General features: G+C 44.2%; 1 protein-coding gene across 3 annotated transcripts in view; it reads left to right on the forward strand.

Annotated features, from left to right (window-relative positions):
- Window positions 1-662: 662 nt before the first annotated feature.
- SLC1A2 (solute carrier family 1 member 2) overlaps window positions 663-18,476 on the forward strand; it is a 97,611-nt gene continuing 79,797 nt past the window's right edge. For 2 of the 3 annotated variants that reach the window (XM_065635528.1, XM_065635530.1), the window contains exon 1: window positions 1,773-2,065. In XM_065635528.1, coding sequence (XP_065491600.1) covers window positions 2,049-2,065 — 17 coding nt within the window. In that variant the 5' untranslated portion in view covers window positions 1,773-2,048. Of the gene's footprint in view, window positions 686-1,772; window positions 2,066-18,476 lie in introns of those variants that run through there. The other variant, XM_065635529.1, reaches the window with a different exon arrangement.

Below are 18,476 nucleotides of genomic sequence, written 5' to 3' on the forward strand. Positions count from 1 at the left end.
CTCCACGTGAAATGGGACATCAGGTTGGTCAGACTCAGATAGAAAGACAGCACTGAGATTGGCACGCAAAGCCTCAACTGGGCGAAACTGAAGCTAAGGTGCATAGCGGTGTCTTGACATGGCATGAGTATCCCATGCCCCATCAGAAGAGTGTGGTTACTTAACGGTACGAGAACTTACTGCCCTACACTGCAAACATGGCCCAGCTGCAGCCTCTGGGCCAAGCAGTGGGCTGCCAGGCCAGCCTGTGGCTGGTAGCAGGATCTGGAAAATTACAGCATAAACCATGCTGTGGTTCCCAAGAGTGAGGAGGCGAGTAGGAGAGGTTGCACCAGGACATCTCCGTCCTTTCCTGCGAGCTGAGCTGTTGGGAGTCCTCGTCCAACTCTCCCTGCTCTGGAGAGGGGCCTGCCAGGGTGGCCGTGGCCAGAGTCGTAGCCAGGCCGTGCCCTGGCTGTGCCCTCCCTCCCTCCCGTGTTCCCGGCGGCTCCTGCCCCGGCACGGCCGGAGCCGCCGCAGCGGGACTGGGGCACGCACCAGCAGTGCCCTGCAGCCCCGCCGGCAGGACGCCCCGATCGCACCGCACCTTCCGGCGGCCCCACGGCCCGCTAGGCCACAGCCACGCGCTGCGCCCCCCAGCGGGTCCGTGCGGTGCTGAGGGGCGCGGCGTCGCCGCGCGGTGCAGGTAGGGACGCGGCGCGGGACGGCCCTGTGCCCGGGCAGCGCGAGCGAGCAGAGGGAGCAGGGAGGCGCAGCGGCCACCCGCGGGACGGCGGCCTCTTCCTGGGGCCACAGCGGCGCGGGGCTGAGCGAGACCTGGCACGCTCGGGCACTGCTCCGCCGTCAGGCTGAGCCTGCGGGACCGCCGCCGCCGGGCCTCCGCCGTAGTGCCGCCCCCGTCTCCCCGGCAGGGGGCAGCACCGCCTCGCGCCGCTACCGGGCCGGGGCCCGGCGCATTCGGTGCGGCCGCGCCGCGCCCTGCTAGTCCCTGGGGGCGGGCGGGCCCGCTCGCCGCCCGCTGCGACTTGTCGGTCGTGCTGCAGCCGGCAGCCAGGCCCGTGCCGCCCGGCAAGACAGGACGGCTTTCGTGGAAGGTTGAACGAGCCGGGCCAGGCCCGGCGAGAGGCGGCCGGCCAGCGCCGTGCCAGGCCGTACGGCCTCGGGAGGCTGCCGCCGCGGCGTGGCGGGGCAGGTGCCTCGACTGCGGGGGCACGGCCTGGCAGGCGTGGAGGCGGTGGCGTGCCCCTCGGCCAGACGGGCTGCGGAGCTCTTCTCGCGCCTGAGTGCCGGCCTGTCCGCCAGGTAACATGAGGTGGCAGCCGGACACCTACGGAGTGTGTGTGTGGATTCGCTCCTTGCCGTCCCTCCACGCCGACCCCCCGTAGTCCCGGCGGGCCCTCTCGGTGCAGAAGGCCCGGCCTGCTCTGGGGACGCGGTGGTGGCCCGCGGCGAGCGGGGCAGGTCGCGGTCGGCAGTGCCCGGCCCTCCCACTTCGAGGGGCTCGCCGCCCCCCTTTGCGGCCCCCCCGCTTCTGTCAAGGAGCGGTTGGGGGGATTTATAGGAGTAACAACGGCTCGTGATGTCAGCCCGTGCCTAAAATAGAGAGGGATAGACTGCAAATCCACGGCTCGAGGGCTAAAGCTTTCCAATCCAGCCTCCGCCAACACCGTACTGATGTGAAGTCACCCCCACCTCTCGCACACGCACATACACGCACACGCACCCCACGGCGAGGGGAGGGCGCCGGGGATCGTAGCCCAGGTGCGAGCGCCTCCTCGCCCCGCCGGCCAGTGCTGGGCGGCCGCGGGGTAGCAGCGCCAGTCCCCGGGCCACAGAGAGCCCTCGTTGGGGCGGCGGCTGCGAGGTGGGGGAGAGCCGAGGAGTGGAGCTGCCGGATCCTCGCCCTACGGAGCCCCCAGGATTACAAGGAATTGCGTGCTCCTTCCCAGACCCAAGCGAGGGTTACCCCAAATAGCCAACCGCCTTCTCGCCCCACTGTCCAAAATAATCCCTTGGACTCTTGAGAAGATAGAGGGGCTTTCGGGACCATGGCATCGACAGAAGGGTGAGGGGGACCGTCTCTTGGGAGGGAGGAACGGGAGGATGGGGGGGGGGTGTCCGGCATTGTGCTTTTGGTAACAGTTTCCTGTCATCTGCTTCATTGTTAATCCTTGCCCCTCGCCATTCCCTAACGGAATAATTAGGGAGTGAGAGGAAACGAGAAGCAGACGAGCCCCATTTAGGAGAGGAAAAAAAAAATTTCAAATATGAGCCACTGGAAAGGTTTTGCTTTTCCTCCCATCACTTCTTTGTTTAACTCCTGGCGGGCAGATCAAGCTTAGACCACCTGCCTGAAAGAAGAGTCCAAATGAATGGTTAACTCAGAGATGCAGGGGGGAGCACCCTAATGATAATAATAATAACAACAACAATAATAATGCAATTCAAAAAGAATTGAGAAGCTGTCCCCATACCCACCCCTTAAAAAGGCAATAAACAAATCCAACTTCTTGAGGAGTTTTGCAATTTTGCAGTTTTGTGCCAAATGCATTACACTGCTAGCAAGAGAAATGCTAGAAAGGGTGAAGGGTTATACAAGAGGCTTTAAAGAAAAGCAAACATAGTTCAGCCCTGGTAGTGTCCTTGGAAGGAAATCTTTCTCTCTACCTGTGACAGGATTGCACTTTGTTGCTCAGGTGGGACTGCGAACTTGTGTGGTTTACAGAGTAACTGGTAGTAGGAAAGAAAAGAAGACATTTGTTTGATCTCTAGTTACCCTCTTATAATGCTAGCTAGTATTAGACTGCATCTGGTGTGAGCTTCCCCTTTATCCCTGGATGTTGTCAGGTTGTATCAGCATGATCTGCTCTGGATAGGACTCTCTGAGGACAGAGTGCAAAAAGAAGCTCTGTTTATATTGCTTTCATGTCTCTCAGGCTAAAAGACTTAATGAGCTGATTTAAATAACCGGACACATGTCTGGGAGAGTGTGCACGCAAGTGTCCTGTTACTTGGATAAAGGAATGAACTGGCTGTCTGCAGAGCGGCCTCTGAGCAGTTGGCTTGGGAGGAGTGGAAGGCTAGAAAGTATTAGCTCTGGTTTCTTTAGGAAAAGGACAGTCCCCCAGGTCTGACAGAGGGCAAATCTGTGGGGGTCTTCCGGCTCTTCCTGGGACTGTGACAGAGGTAACTAATTTACCATTTGCTACCGCTTTGCCTTCATGGGCAATTTCTCCTCCAAATTCGTACGTTCCTGTTTTGGTAGCAGTGCAACGTATAATCTGCCATGTAGCATTTAATCTGACAATGAAATAATTTAACTAGATTCTGTCAACAAATAATTGGAGCCACGATGATGAAACTCTGAGATGGAGGAACCAGCCTATATCCTTAAGGGTTGCAGCTGTGTCTTCTCTTTCCTTTCTATATCCTTGGACTAACCCAACTTTCACTCCCCTCTGGCTGCTCCACTCACCTGGTGTTTACATTCCCACATAAGGTGGCTCTAGAAGTCTGTGCTTATTTCGGACTGGTAGGGGAATGTCGGATGTGTTGTGCAGGGAGGAGGCATGATAAGAGGTGGCTGTACTAGAGGGATTTGCCAGCTTTGGGTGAAAAGAGGTTTTAAATGTGTGTAGAAAGAGAGGTGCTTTTAAAAGAAGTTGACTGAACAGGTGGGCTAAAACAGAAACAGAAAGGCTTCAACTGAGGAATGCTTTTGCTTTTCTTACTGGATAGAGCTAAATTGTCAGGGTGAGAAAAGAAACAAAACGTTTAGGCTTTGCTTTCAAACTTTTTAGTAAAGTTACCTAGACTAAGACAAGCTGAAACTGTTTGGTATGATCCAACTAGTGCTCAGTGATAGCTGAAGAAGATATAGAAAACAAGTTGAGTGGGAAGTGTTTCACTTGTCAATCCTTTTTTACGAGTGAGAACCTCTTCCAAAGCTGAATTGTCATCTTTCTCTCCCCTCAGGTAAAAAGCTGAGAACGGAGATAAGCTTTACTACTCTGGTCTAAAGGTCAGCAAACTCAGACACCATAAAGATCATCAGAGAAAGTGAATACTGACTAGACCTTGTTAAAGAAAGGCTTTCCACCAGCACTGGCACAGTGGGAAAAAGGTATCAGACAGTGCCTGTTGCTGCAAGCAGAGCAGTGTATCTCAGGCACACACAGGTACACGGAGAAAAACCTGTTGGAGGTGGGGACTGTATGCACTCCAGGTTTATGTCTGATGTTCATATAGATACATTGGTTGAGATCTGAAGTATATTAAGGCTTTATTTTGTTATGATAGAACTGCTCCAACCACAGTCATTTTTGCTGTGTGTTATTTCTCCTCTAACTGGGGAGCTTACTTAAAATCTCCAAAGTGGAGATGTCAGAGGTGTGATGGGATACTTGGTAAACAACAAAAGGCCCCGATATATACATAGAGGAAGGGAAATCTGTATTCCATTGTTACAAAGTAGTGGTCATTTAGAGCCAGGATTAGCTAGGAAAGATTTTTTTTTGTCTGTGCCTTTCCAGTCATTATTTTTTTCTTTCAATGTCTTATTTGGTTAAGCTTATCCATGTATGGAAATTTGCTGCCCAAATCTTTCTGTTACAAGAGAATAGTGGACAATGTAAAGCTTCAGTCAGTTGAAAATGAGAAAGGAAAAGTCCCTCAACATGGCAAAATCAGACCCGTGCATCCTCTAGGTCTACCTTGCTGTAGCTCCAGTTACTGGGGCTTTGGCTTACTGTTGAATACTCTGTCTGTATCTTGACTTTTAAGTCTTCCTTTCACAAAGTCCCCTGATACAGGTTGCATTGTCAAGGTGAATTTTTGGTGTTTAGTTGGTGCTGGAAACAGAAAATAGCTTGTTCAAGGAGGAAGGGCTAGAACCTAGTATTAATATTGTTCAGGGTTGCTTGTTTTCTGTTTAAACATCCTGTGCTGGCCATGATTGCAGACAAGGTGCTGCTGGGAGAAGTAGCCTTCTGATTTATGCTAGCATTGCCTTTTATGAGTCTTTGGTGTGGTTCAAAGATCCAGTGACATGACTACATATTCACAGATTGTGGTGTCTGTCATAGAACTCAGTAGGTTGAACCTATGGAGACTTATTGTAGCAGAGCATTTAGATGTTAAATCAGCATGTGACTTTGTAACTCAGATATTAAACTTTGAGTGTTTATTTATTTTATTTTACTTGAGTGATGCTGTTTTAGATACTCTAAAATCTAGAGATGCATTTGTATTTTGTATACCTTTGAAAAGTGGGAGTTTCAGGTGTGAAGTTTGGGTTTGTGTCTGTTTCTTCAAGAATGTAGCCACTAGGAGACACTATGACTGCATATATAGTAGTAAACAGAGGCAGAGCAGGTGTCTGAGCTGGGAGCTCAACCCTCTATGAGCAGGTCAGCCTCAGAGCAGTTCTGCCATGGCTTTGACATGCAGCTCTCTCCCAGTTCACAGGCATGATTAAGGAGTCCGCATGGGCCAATGGCCATTCCCAGTGGGCAGTTTGGGTATGATCACCGTATTTTGGAGAGTGGGCTCTTCCATTTCTGCTGGTCTTGGTGCTAGAGAACAGTTCCAGGGCAGGTTTATGAAAACAGAAATGTTACCCTTATGGATATATGATATGCAGTTAATAGGCAAGTCTATGTGTGTGTATGTATAGGCACCCTGTTACAAAATAAATCTAGTGAAGTGGAATATTATTATGTTGAAACAGTATTACGTTTGAAAATACAGAAGTCTGGGTAATTGATTAGCGTTATGATTTGATTAGTGAAGTAGTTGTGCTTCACAGTTTTATGTACACTTAGTACAAATGGTGTTTATGTAATATGAAATGTCATGGATGCAGAACTACCATTCTGTTCAGAGTAGCAGAAATACTGCATGCAAGTTACAGGGTAAACAAACAAACAAGCAAACAACAAAAATCCCAGCTGTGGTCCATTCCTGCTTTCCAAACTTGATTGTTCCTATCTTCTTCTTCTATGGATACTTTCTATCTTACAAAGTAGTACTGTATTTCTATACTAGGAAATTACTACATTTAAGTTTTCTTCTTCATCTTGATGTTTCCCCTTGATCTACAGGCTATCCCAACCTGGATTGCTAATAACTTTAAATTTGTGAGCAGTGTTTAAAGGGTCACAGTTTTTCAGTTAAAAAAGGCTGTCGCTCAAACTCCATCCTGTTTCACCTGCATAGGAGTGCGGTTGGTACACAGATTCCTTCTCAGTGTTTGTGACATTGGGAGTGCCAAGGCTGTGTAGGCGGGGGGATGTGGAGCCCACACTAACCCTAGCCTGCAGTGCCAAGCTGTCTCTGCAAAGAGTTGTCTTCCTACAGGAGCAAGCTGTGTGCTTGAGAGGGATGTGGGGAGAAGGTGCAGTGCTAACCAGTGGGCCTTCATCTTCGGTACCTTCTTATTTAATACCTTTTCATTTTCTGTTGTTTTCTGTGTTGCAATACTTGCTATTTAGAACAATTAATTGTATGAGTTCTTGAAAACACTGTCTGGATCTGTCAAAGACATCATCTCTGTTATTGTCCATCTGCTAATTAAAACTCCTTTCTCACCAAGTCAGTATGATATTTAACACTTTTAACCTCCAGTTCATTAACTTAAAATGCTATTTCCAGAGGCACACAAGCAATAAAAATAAGTGTGCTTTTATATATTTAATCCTACTTCTATATTAATTTCAAAGCCTCTCAGTGTACTTAAAGCTTTAAGACAATTATCTGCGATACATGTCTCAGTGCTTGGGAAAGGTAGCAGACTAGGTTCAAAGATATTTTCTAACTTTTATCTAGAACATACTTGATCCCGTGTAAGCAATTCCAAATTAGAGATCCTTACAAGGAAGAACAAAAAAACCCCCAAACCAAACAAAAAAACCCCAAACCAACAAAGACATAAAATAATTAAGAATTGTTTCTGTTAATTACAGGCATCTGTAGGAGAATGGTGTGAAGTTCATAAAAATGCAGTATTTCAGGTTCACTGACATCTGAGAAATGAAATTCACTGAAGTGCTTTAAAGAAAATAAGATTGAAAGGGAATTTAAAAAGGAAAAATATTTATTTTTTACTTTTCAAAAATAAACACTTAGTTTCAGCCCAAACATTTTCATGTCAGACCTATTTTTCAGTTGAAAAAAAAGGTCAGTGAAAAAAGGAAATGTCAGTGGCTCCAATACAAAGGAAAACACTTCACTGTGTATTAAGGAAACATTTTGGGTTGACTAAAACAATATTTGTCTTTATTTTGTGGGTTTGTTTGTTTGTTTGTTTGTTTGTTTGTTTTAAAGTTTTGCTGAAAAACTCAAGACATATAGTTTTTACTATGACTGATCTATTTCTTGACTTTTTAAAAATATAAACACCTCATCAATAATCAGTAATTTTTCCAGGCTGCTTTCTGCTCTATAGCTTTTTTTACTATTTTCTCAAGACATGAGTTAAGCTCTCAGCTATTCCTAAAGGCATTTAAATTTATATAGAATCATAGAACAGTTCAGGTTGGAAGGGACCTTCAGAGGCCATCTAGTCCAAGCCCCCTGCAATGAGCAGGGTCATCTTCAACTAGATCAGGTTGCTCAGAGCCCCATCCAGCCTGTCCTTGAAAGTTTCCAGGGGTGGGGCATCTACAGCCTCTCTGGGCAACCTGTTCTAGTGTTTCGCCACCCTCATTGTAAAAGATTTCTTCCTTACATCTAATATAAATCTACTTTCTTTTCGTTTAAAACCATTACATCTTGTCCTATTGCAACAGGCTCTGCTAAATATTATCTTTCTTATATGCCCACTTTAAGTACTGAAAGGCAGCAATAAGGTCTCCCTGGAGCCTTTTCCTCTCCAAGCTGAACAACCTGTTTCTCAAGAGGCTTCTCAGTCTAAGGGAAAAAATGTCCATGTTATTTCTTCTAGAGTATGAAAATTATATCCAGCATAACCACCAACCATCTAGGACCATGGCTTCCTTAATGTAAAAAAATGCAAAAACATATGTAACATGTAACTGGGGATATGAGAGTAGACTAGAGGCTTTCCAGAGGTCCCTTCCAACCTTAACTGTTCTGAGATTCTGTATACCACAAATGCATGGTATGCTACTACATGGTCTGTATGTAGTATCTTTATATCTCCGTTCTTGGATGCCATATACTGCTGGCACACCATACTGTACTATACTATGTCCATGTTACTGATGTTTCATGAGATTGGCTTCAGGCTATGCATACATGAATAAGTTCTGCCCAGGAGGAATAGTTGGCTCTAATAAGTTCACACTACACTGGTTAGTATTTGGAGATCCTTAGGTGTGTTGCTAGAGTGCATTTCCTGGTGTAGCTTAGTCCAAAAGTAGTTCAGTGCATATGCCCCAACACAGCTCTGCAATGTGAACCGAAGTGCAGCAGGTGGGCATTGTCAGGAATTTCACTCTAGAAGCTCATTCCTGATTCAGACTAGATTGTTAATAAAAGTTTACCCTCAGTTGGTTACTGATACTCCTCGGTTAAGTGTGCCCCACTGGGCAGGTTCCTGGCAGGCTGTTGTGGTTTAACTCCAGCTGGCAACCAAGCACCAGACAGCCACTCCTTTAATCCCCCCACCTCCCCCAAGTGGGATGGAGGAGAGAATCAAAAGGGAAGGGAGAAACTGAGATAAGAACAGCATAATAAGACAGCAAAAAAAGATAAAATAGTAATAATAATAATAATAATAATAATATGCATATAAAATAAGTGAGGCACAAGGCAATTGCTCATGAACACTGGTCCTCTACAGCTGATCCTGGAAGAGCAGAGATCCAGACAGTAGTGCATGCTTGAACATGATTGCACCGAGCTGCGAAAAGAGAGCACCCTGGTCCTGAACAGCCAATCCTGAAAAGAGAGCAAAAAAGCAAAACGGTCAAAAAAACCTAACAAGCCAGAAAAGCCGGCTTCAGCTATATACTGAGCTTGACACTAATGGTAGGGAATATCTCACTGACCAGCCTAGATGTCAATTTAGCTGCTATCCTGTTTATACCCCCTCCCAGCTGCTGTGTGCACCTGTGTCTGGAAAGTTGAGAAAGTACTTGGTCTCCTTGGCAACAGCCAAAAACATCAGTGAGTTCTCACATTCTTTTCATACTGACTCCAAAACAAAGCCCAGCTACTGTAAAGGAAAGCATGGGAAGTTCAGTGTGTTATCCCATTATTCTCATACTAAATCCAAACCAAAGGACTGTGATGGCTACAAAAAGAAAAGATTGTAATTACTGTGAAGAAAATTAACTCAATCCCAACAAAACCAGCACACAGGCTATTGTCATCTCCTGGTTGTTCATGTGCATGCTGGCAGCACAGCTGCTTCTGCAACCACAGTCCAAGATGCTGCCATAGCTTGTTGGGACATTCGTGTATGTAAGCCGCTAGTGAACAGTACTTGTCCTCCTCATCACAAGGTACACAGACTGGGGCACAGTATGTCTGGAGGTAAACCATAGTTTCCAGTCATACAGAATTTAGAGGCTTTTGTTGCAAATTCATGCCAAACATGCAGAGGGCTCTTGGCCCTGTACAATGGCAAAAACAGTGTACTGAGTATGGTTGTTGTACACTTCCTTTGGGGCAGAAAGCTACTCTTGTGATAGTAACTGAGCAAAGATTTGTCCTTAAAAGCGCACATTTATATAAACACGTGGAATCCCCATACACGTATGCGTATAGGGATTAATAAACATGTTGCTGCTATTTATATCACAGCAGTATAGGACTGGAAGTGCAAAACAGATCAGAATCCCTCACCTGACATTTATGGGGGACTTAGGCAGATGGCAATGTCTCATGCTGGAAACTGCCAGGAGATACTATTCCTATTGATATAAAACATGCCAGGGGAACTTTCACAGCTATGTAGGCCAACAGCATTACAAAACCTGTCTCAGTGTAATACCAAAGCACCTCAGTAGGAAGCCTTCTGCTGCTTCTAGGATTAGCTGTTGCCTTCCTTCTTGCTTGCTTTCTTGTCTCGTTTGCTGTTGTATGTTCCTGGGTGGACTGCTGAAGGGGGTTCCCAACAGCCCTTTCTGAGGGGAACCTGGGGGAACGGCATGGTACTGGGCTCAAAGTTAAGGGCAGAAGGGCCCTATAGCAGTTACCATTTTTTTCAAGTGAATTGCTGGAGTGCCTTGAGGAGGACATTTCTGTCTCCCTTTTCTGGGAATGGGTTTGTGTCACATGGTGGCACCCTTGCAAACTTTAAGAAGCTCGAACTCTTGCTGCAGCCTCTCTCCCTCAGTCAGGGAGGTCTAGGGGGTGGTGTTGCATTAAGATAATTAATTTAGCAGAAGTTAAGCCCCATGCAAGGCGGCTAGATTGAACTCCTGAGTGATGCAAGTAACATCAAGTCAGCACTATAAGTCTAATGTGCTAAATGACCAGTCTGGTGCACAGATGCACAAATAGTATAATTTATACTATAGGTCTGGCACATTAACGTTGAATTCGGACAATTAAATTCACAAATAGTGCAGGCCAGTCATGATCACTGAATATTCACACTGCACAGATGCACGAATAGCATAATATATGCGCTGCACAGATGCACGAATAGCATAATACAGTCTGGGCGCATTATACTATAGGTCCGGGCGCATTCAATGAGAAATTCTCATGACTAGATCCACAAGTAACGAGGTCTATTAAAGCAACAGGTGCAAGTTCTTTTAGGTGCTGTCGATAAATACGCTGTCTGCAAAAACACACTTTAGTTAGCTTATCTGTTTTGTGTACAATATTGAATCTGACTTTATATTAAAAAGTCCCCTCATGACTCAGCAAAGGATAATGATCAGTGACTCCTACAGCAGGGAGACGGGCCCACTTTGCCTTACTCTTCAATATTGGTAACAACTGTTAGTAGTCTCCATCTTTATCCGTGGATTCCATATCAGTGGCACCACTCAAATACGTTTTCAGCAGGTTTCAAATCAATGCACAGGTGTACATTCTATATGAAGATCTCAGAGTTTTAAATTTTTGTTAAAATGCTTCTTTCCAGGTCAGTGGGATTATGCATTATGAGTTTTCCTGTGCAAAAATGAAAAGTTATATTTTGTTATCCAGTCATTATTTGCCCATAACAGTTTTATGCTTAGTTTCTTCTTTTTTTTTTTACTTTTTTTTTTTACTCTTTTCTTTTTTTTGACTCATCCACATACAAAGTGGGAGTTTCCTACAGGTTGTTTAGTGCCTATATGGATAGAGCTTGTACGAAAGACCTTACATGCACTGCACTCCTTGATGGTCCCTGGCAGACTCAGTAAGCAGACTGTCTTGTGTGTCTGTATTCTCAGTGACTGTGAGTGCAAATACCCACATTCATGTGGACTTCAGTGTTCACATGCAGTGTCCCACACATTTACCCATACATTCTAGCATGCCTTAGACCTGAAAATTTTTCACTCAGTTTTTTTGAACAGATCAAATAGTGACCCCCTGACAAAAACAGAAATAGGATTTAACAGTTCTGACTACTTGCTCTGTTCTGTTAACACTATAAACCTCTATATCCTGTTTTTTCTTCAGACTATTGGCAGTAGTTGGTCACTTGTACTAGAATCAGACTTGATAGTTGCTAGAACTAATTCACGATACAAATGTCAGGTTTTTATTGAAAAGGAAGTGAGGAAAAAAGGGAATTGTAGGATTTTCACAATGGTATTCAAATGCTTATTTTAATAGGTAAAATCTAGCTATTCTGCCCATTTGTTACTTTTAAAATATTTACTCATTGCAAGAATGAATAAAAATGAATTACAAAGGAACGCGAGGAAGTTGGTACACATTTAATTGTACCTCTCCTGGCCAAGTATGCATAGTTTATTTGCATTTGCCGGTACAGACTGCTCTGACTCTTTGCCTGTGTTCTGGCACTCACTTCTCATCAGTTATAATAGGGGAAAGTTTCATTTCAGGTTTACTCTTCCTTCAGTGAGACTATTACCCATGTGGCTAGCAGGAAGAAAGCATTGTCAGTGGAATATGCCAGTCTTTTGCACGTTTGGACTTTTGTAGAATACGTGATACGTGCCCCACATGAATTCTGATGCTTTGCTGGATTACCTGTTGATCTGAAAGTCTTTCTTTAGAAGTCCTTCACAGCTACTCACAAACATGCTAGCACTCTGTCTGGAAATGTATGGGCTTTCCTACTGTGAAGCAAGTTATTTGGCTAATTGGCTGTGTGCTAGCTACTCTGCACTAATTCATCACTTAGATACACTTACCCCAAAGCAAAGGTGAAGTAGCCGACTATACCGTGAAAGTGTAGGATAGCCAGCACAGTACCTGTGCCTGCACCACAATAGATTCCCAACCCAGGCAGGCCTTAGAGTTGTAAAGGCTTTGCTGCCCTAAAAATATCACATCTTCTTTCAATTCACTGTGAGTTTCAGCAGCTTTAATTTTGTTGAATTCTAAATGTGACTGCCTAGATGAGACCAGGAGATGGGGTTAAAGAATTGAATTTGACTCTGCTTGTTTCTGACTACTGGCTAGCAGTACACGAGACACCCTGCAAGATTAAGCCTGGCAGCTAATAAAACTGCTGGATTTTATGCACAAAATGAGTTTGACTCGTACTTACTTGTCTTAGAAATATTATGCAGCTGTGTCAGAGTGACAGGCCTTTGCTTGTTCCAAACTTTGCCTTGTTCCCTCTGTGGTGCAGTTCCCTTGCACTTTGTATGTAAAAGTAGCAGGACACTCATGAAAACGAGTAGCGTGCCATTGCTTGTGGCTCTTTTGGAGAATAAAACCCCCAAACAAACAGGTAGAGCTCAGAAACATATATATGCTATGCAGAAATGAGGGCTAAAAAGCTAATGTTCCCAGTTCTCCCTTCACAGAGCATTGTCTGAACAGTAAACGCTGCCATACAGTAATATATAACCACAAGGGCACAACAAGGCTGTATGGGAGGGTGTACTTAGCACTAAAAAAAGATGACTTGAGAAAACCAAAGCAAGCCAAGTAGATGCTTCCCTAATGATGTGGTGAAGAAAGTTCTCACAGATGGTAAGTGGACTTTTTTTCAATGGAATACCATAAATAGACTAATGAAACTCTGCTTAGGAATACACTGACAACACTACTTCCAAATTGCGGTTGCGGAGTGACAATTTTCCTGCCTTAGAAAAATACACACCTGGAATTCAATTCTGCCAGCAGATGGACAGCAAAGACTCACTGTAGTAATAGAATTCATAATACTCAGATGTGCTTTATAATACACAATATGACGTATTTTGAAAATTACATCTCTGATTTTCTTCGGGTACTCCCCAAAGCAAAAAGGAAATGAAATGGTGGTTCATATCACCAAACCCAGCTAATCACATTTTTTTAAGAAGTGGAGAAAGATTAGTCTCTGCTGCTCCTTATTTGCTTAATGCTGCTGTATCTGGATTTACAGTAATATGCTGGGTAAAACTTGGATTGAGACATGCAGGTGGATGCCTGAGGTACACAAGGAGCTAGGTTTGGTCTGAAATGGACATAGAGACTTGAAACTTTGTTATTGCCTCTTCATACTTGTTATTGTCTCTTCGTACAGTTAGCCTCAAAGTACAGAACATTCAAACCCTTGCTGTGCTGAAGTCACTCTGCCTATGCTCTGGACTGGAGGGATGTGAGGCAGCTCAAGCCAAGGAGAGTTGTACGGCTGCATTAGCCCAGTGTTGCAGCCGAGCTAGTGTACCTTGTCTGTCAGCTGGGATTATTAGCCTGTGGCTGGTATTGTGCTCACCCTTCTGGTCAGCCTGAGCAGAAGGAGCCTATTTCTGCCTGCCATATGCTGCTCGAGCCCTGAGAGTCAGGGCTGTGCTGCAAGCTGACTTCAGAGCACTTTGCCTTGTGGACCAGGAAAGACGTGGTTGTTACAGAGCTGAGATCCAATCTCCATGAGGTCTCCAGACAAGAACCTGAACCCAAAGGCCAGCCTGCCAACAGCACCCATTCTCTAGGAAGCTAAAATCCTGTCTAGACAATTAGATAGCATTCTTAGTGCATTTAATATGATATTTTTAAGATGGATAGTCATGTTCTAGTGTAACATAAGAATATGAGTTAACTTCCTCTCACCTGTTAGCCTCTTCTCACTACTACCTTAATCACAACTCATCCCAAATACATGCATGCCAAGCTTCTCTTTCCTCTTCATTTGCCTTTCAGAACTTAGTCATGCAGTTTCTCTGATATTTTTTCCTTCCTATCCTAGTTTTTCATTTGAATCATAGTTACCTGATGGCTTGAATTCATGTTAGCATGCTTGTTGTCTACTCTAGGTCAGAGTGAATTCAGTGCTCATGAATGATACTAAACGAGCAACTCAGAAGAAGAGATTTCAGTTGGTATTTTTCCATGGGTAGAAAAGTCTCAGAACTGCTTCAGTATGGCCTTCCAGAGAGGCCTCAAAAATATTCAAACATCTGATTGGTGTATGTTTGAAAAATCTCGCCTGTCTCTTGCAGGGAGTGAATCCAGTCCCAACACGCATGTTATCCTTTGGCTTCTCTCTGCCATGTCTACCACAAGTAATGTTTTTGTGGTTTGTGGGACTGCTCCCTAGGAACTGAAATCACTTGTTTCACATATATCATAAAACTGCCATTAATGGCTGAGCATTTTGTTCACAGCCAAGCAGGCTGGGCTAGGTCCAAGAATGAGCCCAGCTCCTCTCCCTTAGGCATCCAGTTCTACTCGCTTGCAACACCAACAACCTCCACAATGTAAAATTCACTCTGCCTCTCCCAAAACAAGAAGTCCTCATGATATTACACCATGCTGTTCCTACATTCATCATAGAGGAGTGGTCCTATTACCGAAGCAAGGCTGACTACGTGTGCAACTCATGCACTAGTGAATTATATGTTGTTAATAATAACTACTTAAGCTGGTAAAAATGACCTAAGATACAAGACTGTGCTGGTTTGACTGAAAGTGAGTTAATTTTTTTCATGCGATTACAAACAAATATTTTTCATAGCAAGCGCAGTTGTTGTTTGGATTTAGTTTGAAAACAAGAAGATAACAACCCAGGACAGAATAATGTTTTTCTTCAAGTAACTTTGCAGTGGTTTTGAGTTGGAACAAAGAGAATGTAAGAGCTTACTATTATCTTAGTTGTTGTCTGAGAGCCAAGGTCTTTCTGAGCTCTCTGCCTGCATGCGTGAGGCAGGTGGGAAGGGGGAAGACTGTGTGTTTTATGGGCAACATCAGCTTCAGTGTATACACATCTACCCTTTGTCAAGACATGCACTGTTCATGTTCAAAGCAGCCAAATACATTTTTATGAACAGAGACCTCAGACATTACTATGGCAACCTAATACTGTCAGTTAGGAGTAAATTAGTAATGGTTTTCAGCAGCAGAAAATGCAAAATCCTGTTCCTGATGGCTGTGCACTGTGGTATCGTGTTTCATTGAGAAAGTAGTGCAAGACGTTTGTAGCACTGGAATTCCATAGTACATTACATTAGCAGACAGGAAAATGAGTTACGTTTAAAGGGCATTTGTTCCTCTGAGCTTCAAAATTCCAATGCAAAACTCACTTGTTTTAAATTTTGTATAGAAAATACCTCCTGACATTTAATAAATTGCTATTTTAAATTAGAATCTGGGCAATAACTATGAAAATCAAAATTTAGGTGAAAAAATGTGTCTGGTGCTGGTTAAGTTTTCGGTACAGCTTTTCTGTGTAGAAATAGCATGGTTGTAAAAATATTGCAGAAGATTTTAAGGGTTTTTTTGTACATTGAGTAATTAAGAAACTTTTTTCTGACCAAATGTAGGGAAAGACTGTAGCGTTTTAATTTTCTAAGAAAACTGAAGCTAAATTGATGAGCTCTGAAGTTCTGATTTTGCACAATTTATTAAGCATTTTTGCAATGGATTTTACTTGCTCAGATCCATCTCCTCCAATGTATTTCAAACATTTTCTTTTATAAAATTTCCTGCAACATTTTTTAGTGTTTAGTACAAAAATCATCATGATGATAAGAGGGCAATTCACTTGGAAATGAAACATGCCATTGGTGTGATTTGAAGGCAGAATATTTTCCATCTTCAATATCAAGATCAACATATACTTCTGTGTTCTGGTATGGGCAAAGACAGCAGCTATTCTCCAAAGGGTCATGCAACTCCTTTAAGCTTACAAAACTGGTTGACACAATGCTTATTTTTTAAAAAGGTTCTGAATAACTGCTGTTGTAGGACTTTACATTACTGCTTTAAAACTACTTAAATATGTGATCCCGCTTATCAATTTTTCTTATATATGTACAGTCGGTTTTCTTTGGCTATTCGGATTGTCTTTATTCTTAGTCTTTTCTCACCAAGGGATTTGATTGTTGACTCCAGATAAGAATTACATTTCTGGTAGCGTTGAATATTTGTTACAAAAATGGCAGAAAGTCTTTAAAATGTGATTAAGAAACACATAGGTAGTAATCTCCACTATTCATGATGTACAAATGTGTTCTAGGAAAATATGGGTGTTTAACAGATATGCCAAGTAGGAAATTTGGTAGGTGTTATGCTCAAAAATACCGGGGATGTGATCCTAAATGTGTTTGTTGGAACAATGAGATAATTGAGTAAATATGAATCGCATCATAAATTTTTCCACCTAGGACTAATATGCTCCCCAAATGGTCTGTCCCAGATAGGTGAACTTTCATGTTAGGTTTGGAAGGGTTGTATGTGAGTCTTCAGTTAGGCTGCTGCTTCTGGCTGGAGAGAGATCATTCTTTCACAATGGTTAAATGAGGCGGAGTGCTGTGTGTAGCTCCATCCTCATGCCTTGTGAGCAGGTACTTGTGTCTTTGGGCCAAAATCAGAGCTTGCTGTAGAGCTATGTAGCTAATCAAAGTCCAAGGATGTCTTCTTCCAACCCCAGCTTTTCCCATTCTGATGGCTGGTATCCTCAGATGTCACTGTAGGCTAATAATGTTGTAACCTTTATTGGTGTAGACTTTTCTGCAGTTCTTCTCTTCCTCTCTTCACACTTAAGCTAGTCTTTCATAAGCAGGAACAATACCAGAGGCAGGTTTTATGTGCAGGCTTTGAAATACAAAGCTGATGGTCTAGGACAGATATTATAACCCCATCAGCCCTTAATGAGTCCTTTGGAAAAAAAAGATAAAACCAGGAAATCAGAGCTGTAGAATGCCTCACTTTGCTGAGACACCTGGCATCGATTGTTTCTAGGAAAAGTAATGAACTGAAGAGTAGGCAACTTTTTTGCCAACTGTTCAAGCCAGATCATGCTTCACTGCAACTTTATAGAAGTAAATGTGGGACCCCATTTCACAGAATCACAGAATGTTAGGGATTGGAAGGGACCTCGAAAGATCATCTAGTCCAATCCCCCTGCCAGAGCAGGAACACCTAGGTGAGGTTACACAGGAAGGCGTCCAGGCGGGTTTTGAATGTCTCCAGAGAAGGAGAATCCACAACCCCCCTGGGCAGCCTGTTCCAGTGTTCCGTCACCCTCACTGAGAAGAAGTTTCTTCTCAAATTTAAGTGGAACCTCTTGTGTTCCAGCTTGAACCCATTACCCCTTGTCTTACTGTTGGTTGTCACCGAGAAGAGTCTGGCTCCATCCTCGTGACACCCACCCTTTATATATTTATAAACATTGATGAGGTCACCCCTCAGCCTCCTCTTCTCCAAGCTAAAGAGACCCAGCTCCCTCAGCCTTTCCTCGTAAGGGAGATGCTCCACTCCCTTAATCATCTTTGTGGCCCTGCGCTGGACTCTCTCCAGCAGTTCCCTGTCCTTCTTGAACTGAGGGGCCCAGAACTGGACACAATATTCCAGATGAGGTCTCACCAGGGCAGAGTAGAGGGGAAGGAGAACCTCTCTCGACCTACTAACCACCCCCCTTCTAATACACCCCAGGATGCCATTGGCCTTCTTGGCCACAAGGGCACAGTGCTGGCTCATGGTCATCCTGCTGTCCACCAGGACCCCCAGGTCCCTTTCCCCTACACTGCTCTCTAATAGGTCATTCCCCAACCTGTACTGGAACCTGGGGTTGTTCCTGCCCAGATGCAAGACTCTACCTCTGGCAAGACTCAGAGGGAACGGGAGACCTCAGCTGTTCTGCAAAGCTGTGAGCAGATTGGGCCAAACAGCTGACCTCAAATGAGTGGCAGCACAGCAGGCTTCATGGAGAAACTAAAAGCTCAAAGCACAGACTCTTGCTTTTTGTCAGGTTTTTGTTAGAATTAAGTTTTCTCTTCTAGGCCACTGAAATTAGAGGGACAAGCAAAGCTAGCCTTTACCATTATTGCCATGGGAGGAAGAAACAGTGATTTTAGTGGAAGTTTTTATTAATTTGCCTGTGATTATCTGAGGACATTCTTCTGCTGGGCTCTGAGCTGAGATGTCGTGCAGCAGGTTGA

Source organism: Caloenas nicobarica, chromosome 5 (genome assembly GCF_036013445.1).
Source record: "Caloenas nicobarica isolate bCalNic1 chromosome 5, bCalNic1.hap1, whole genome shotgun sequence".
Classification (NCBI taxonomy): domain Eukaryota; kingdom Metazoa; phylum Chordata; class Aves; order Columbiformes; family Columbidae; genus Caloenas; species Caloenas nicobarica.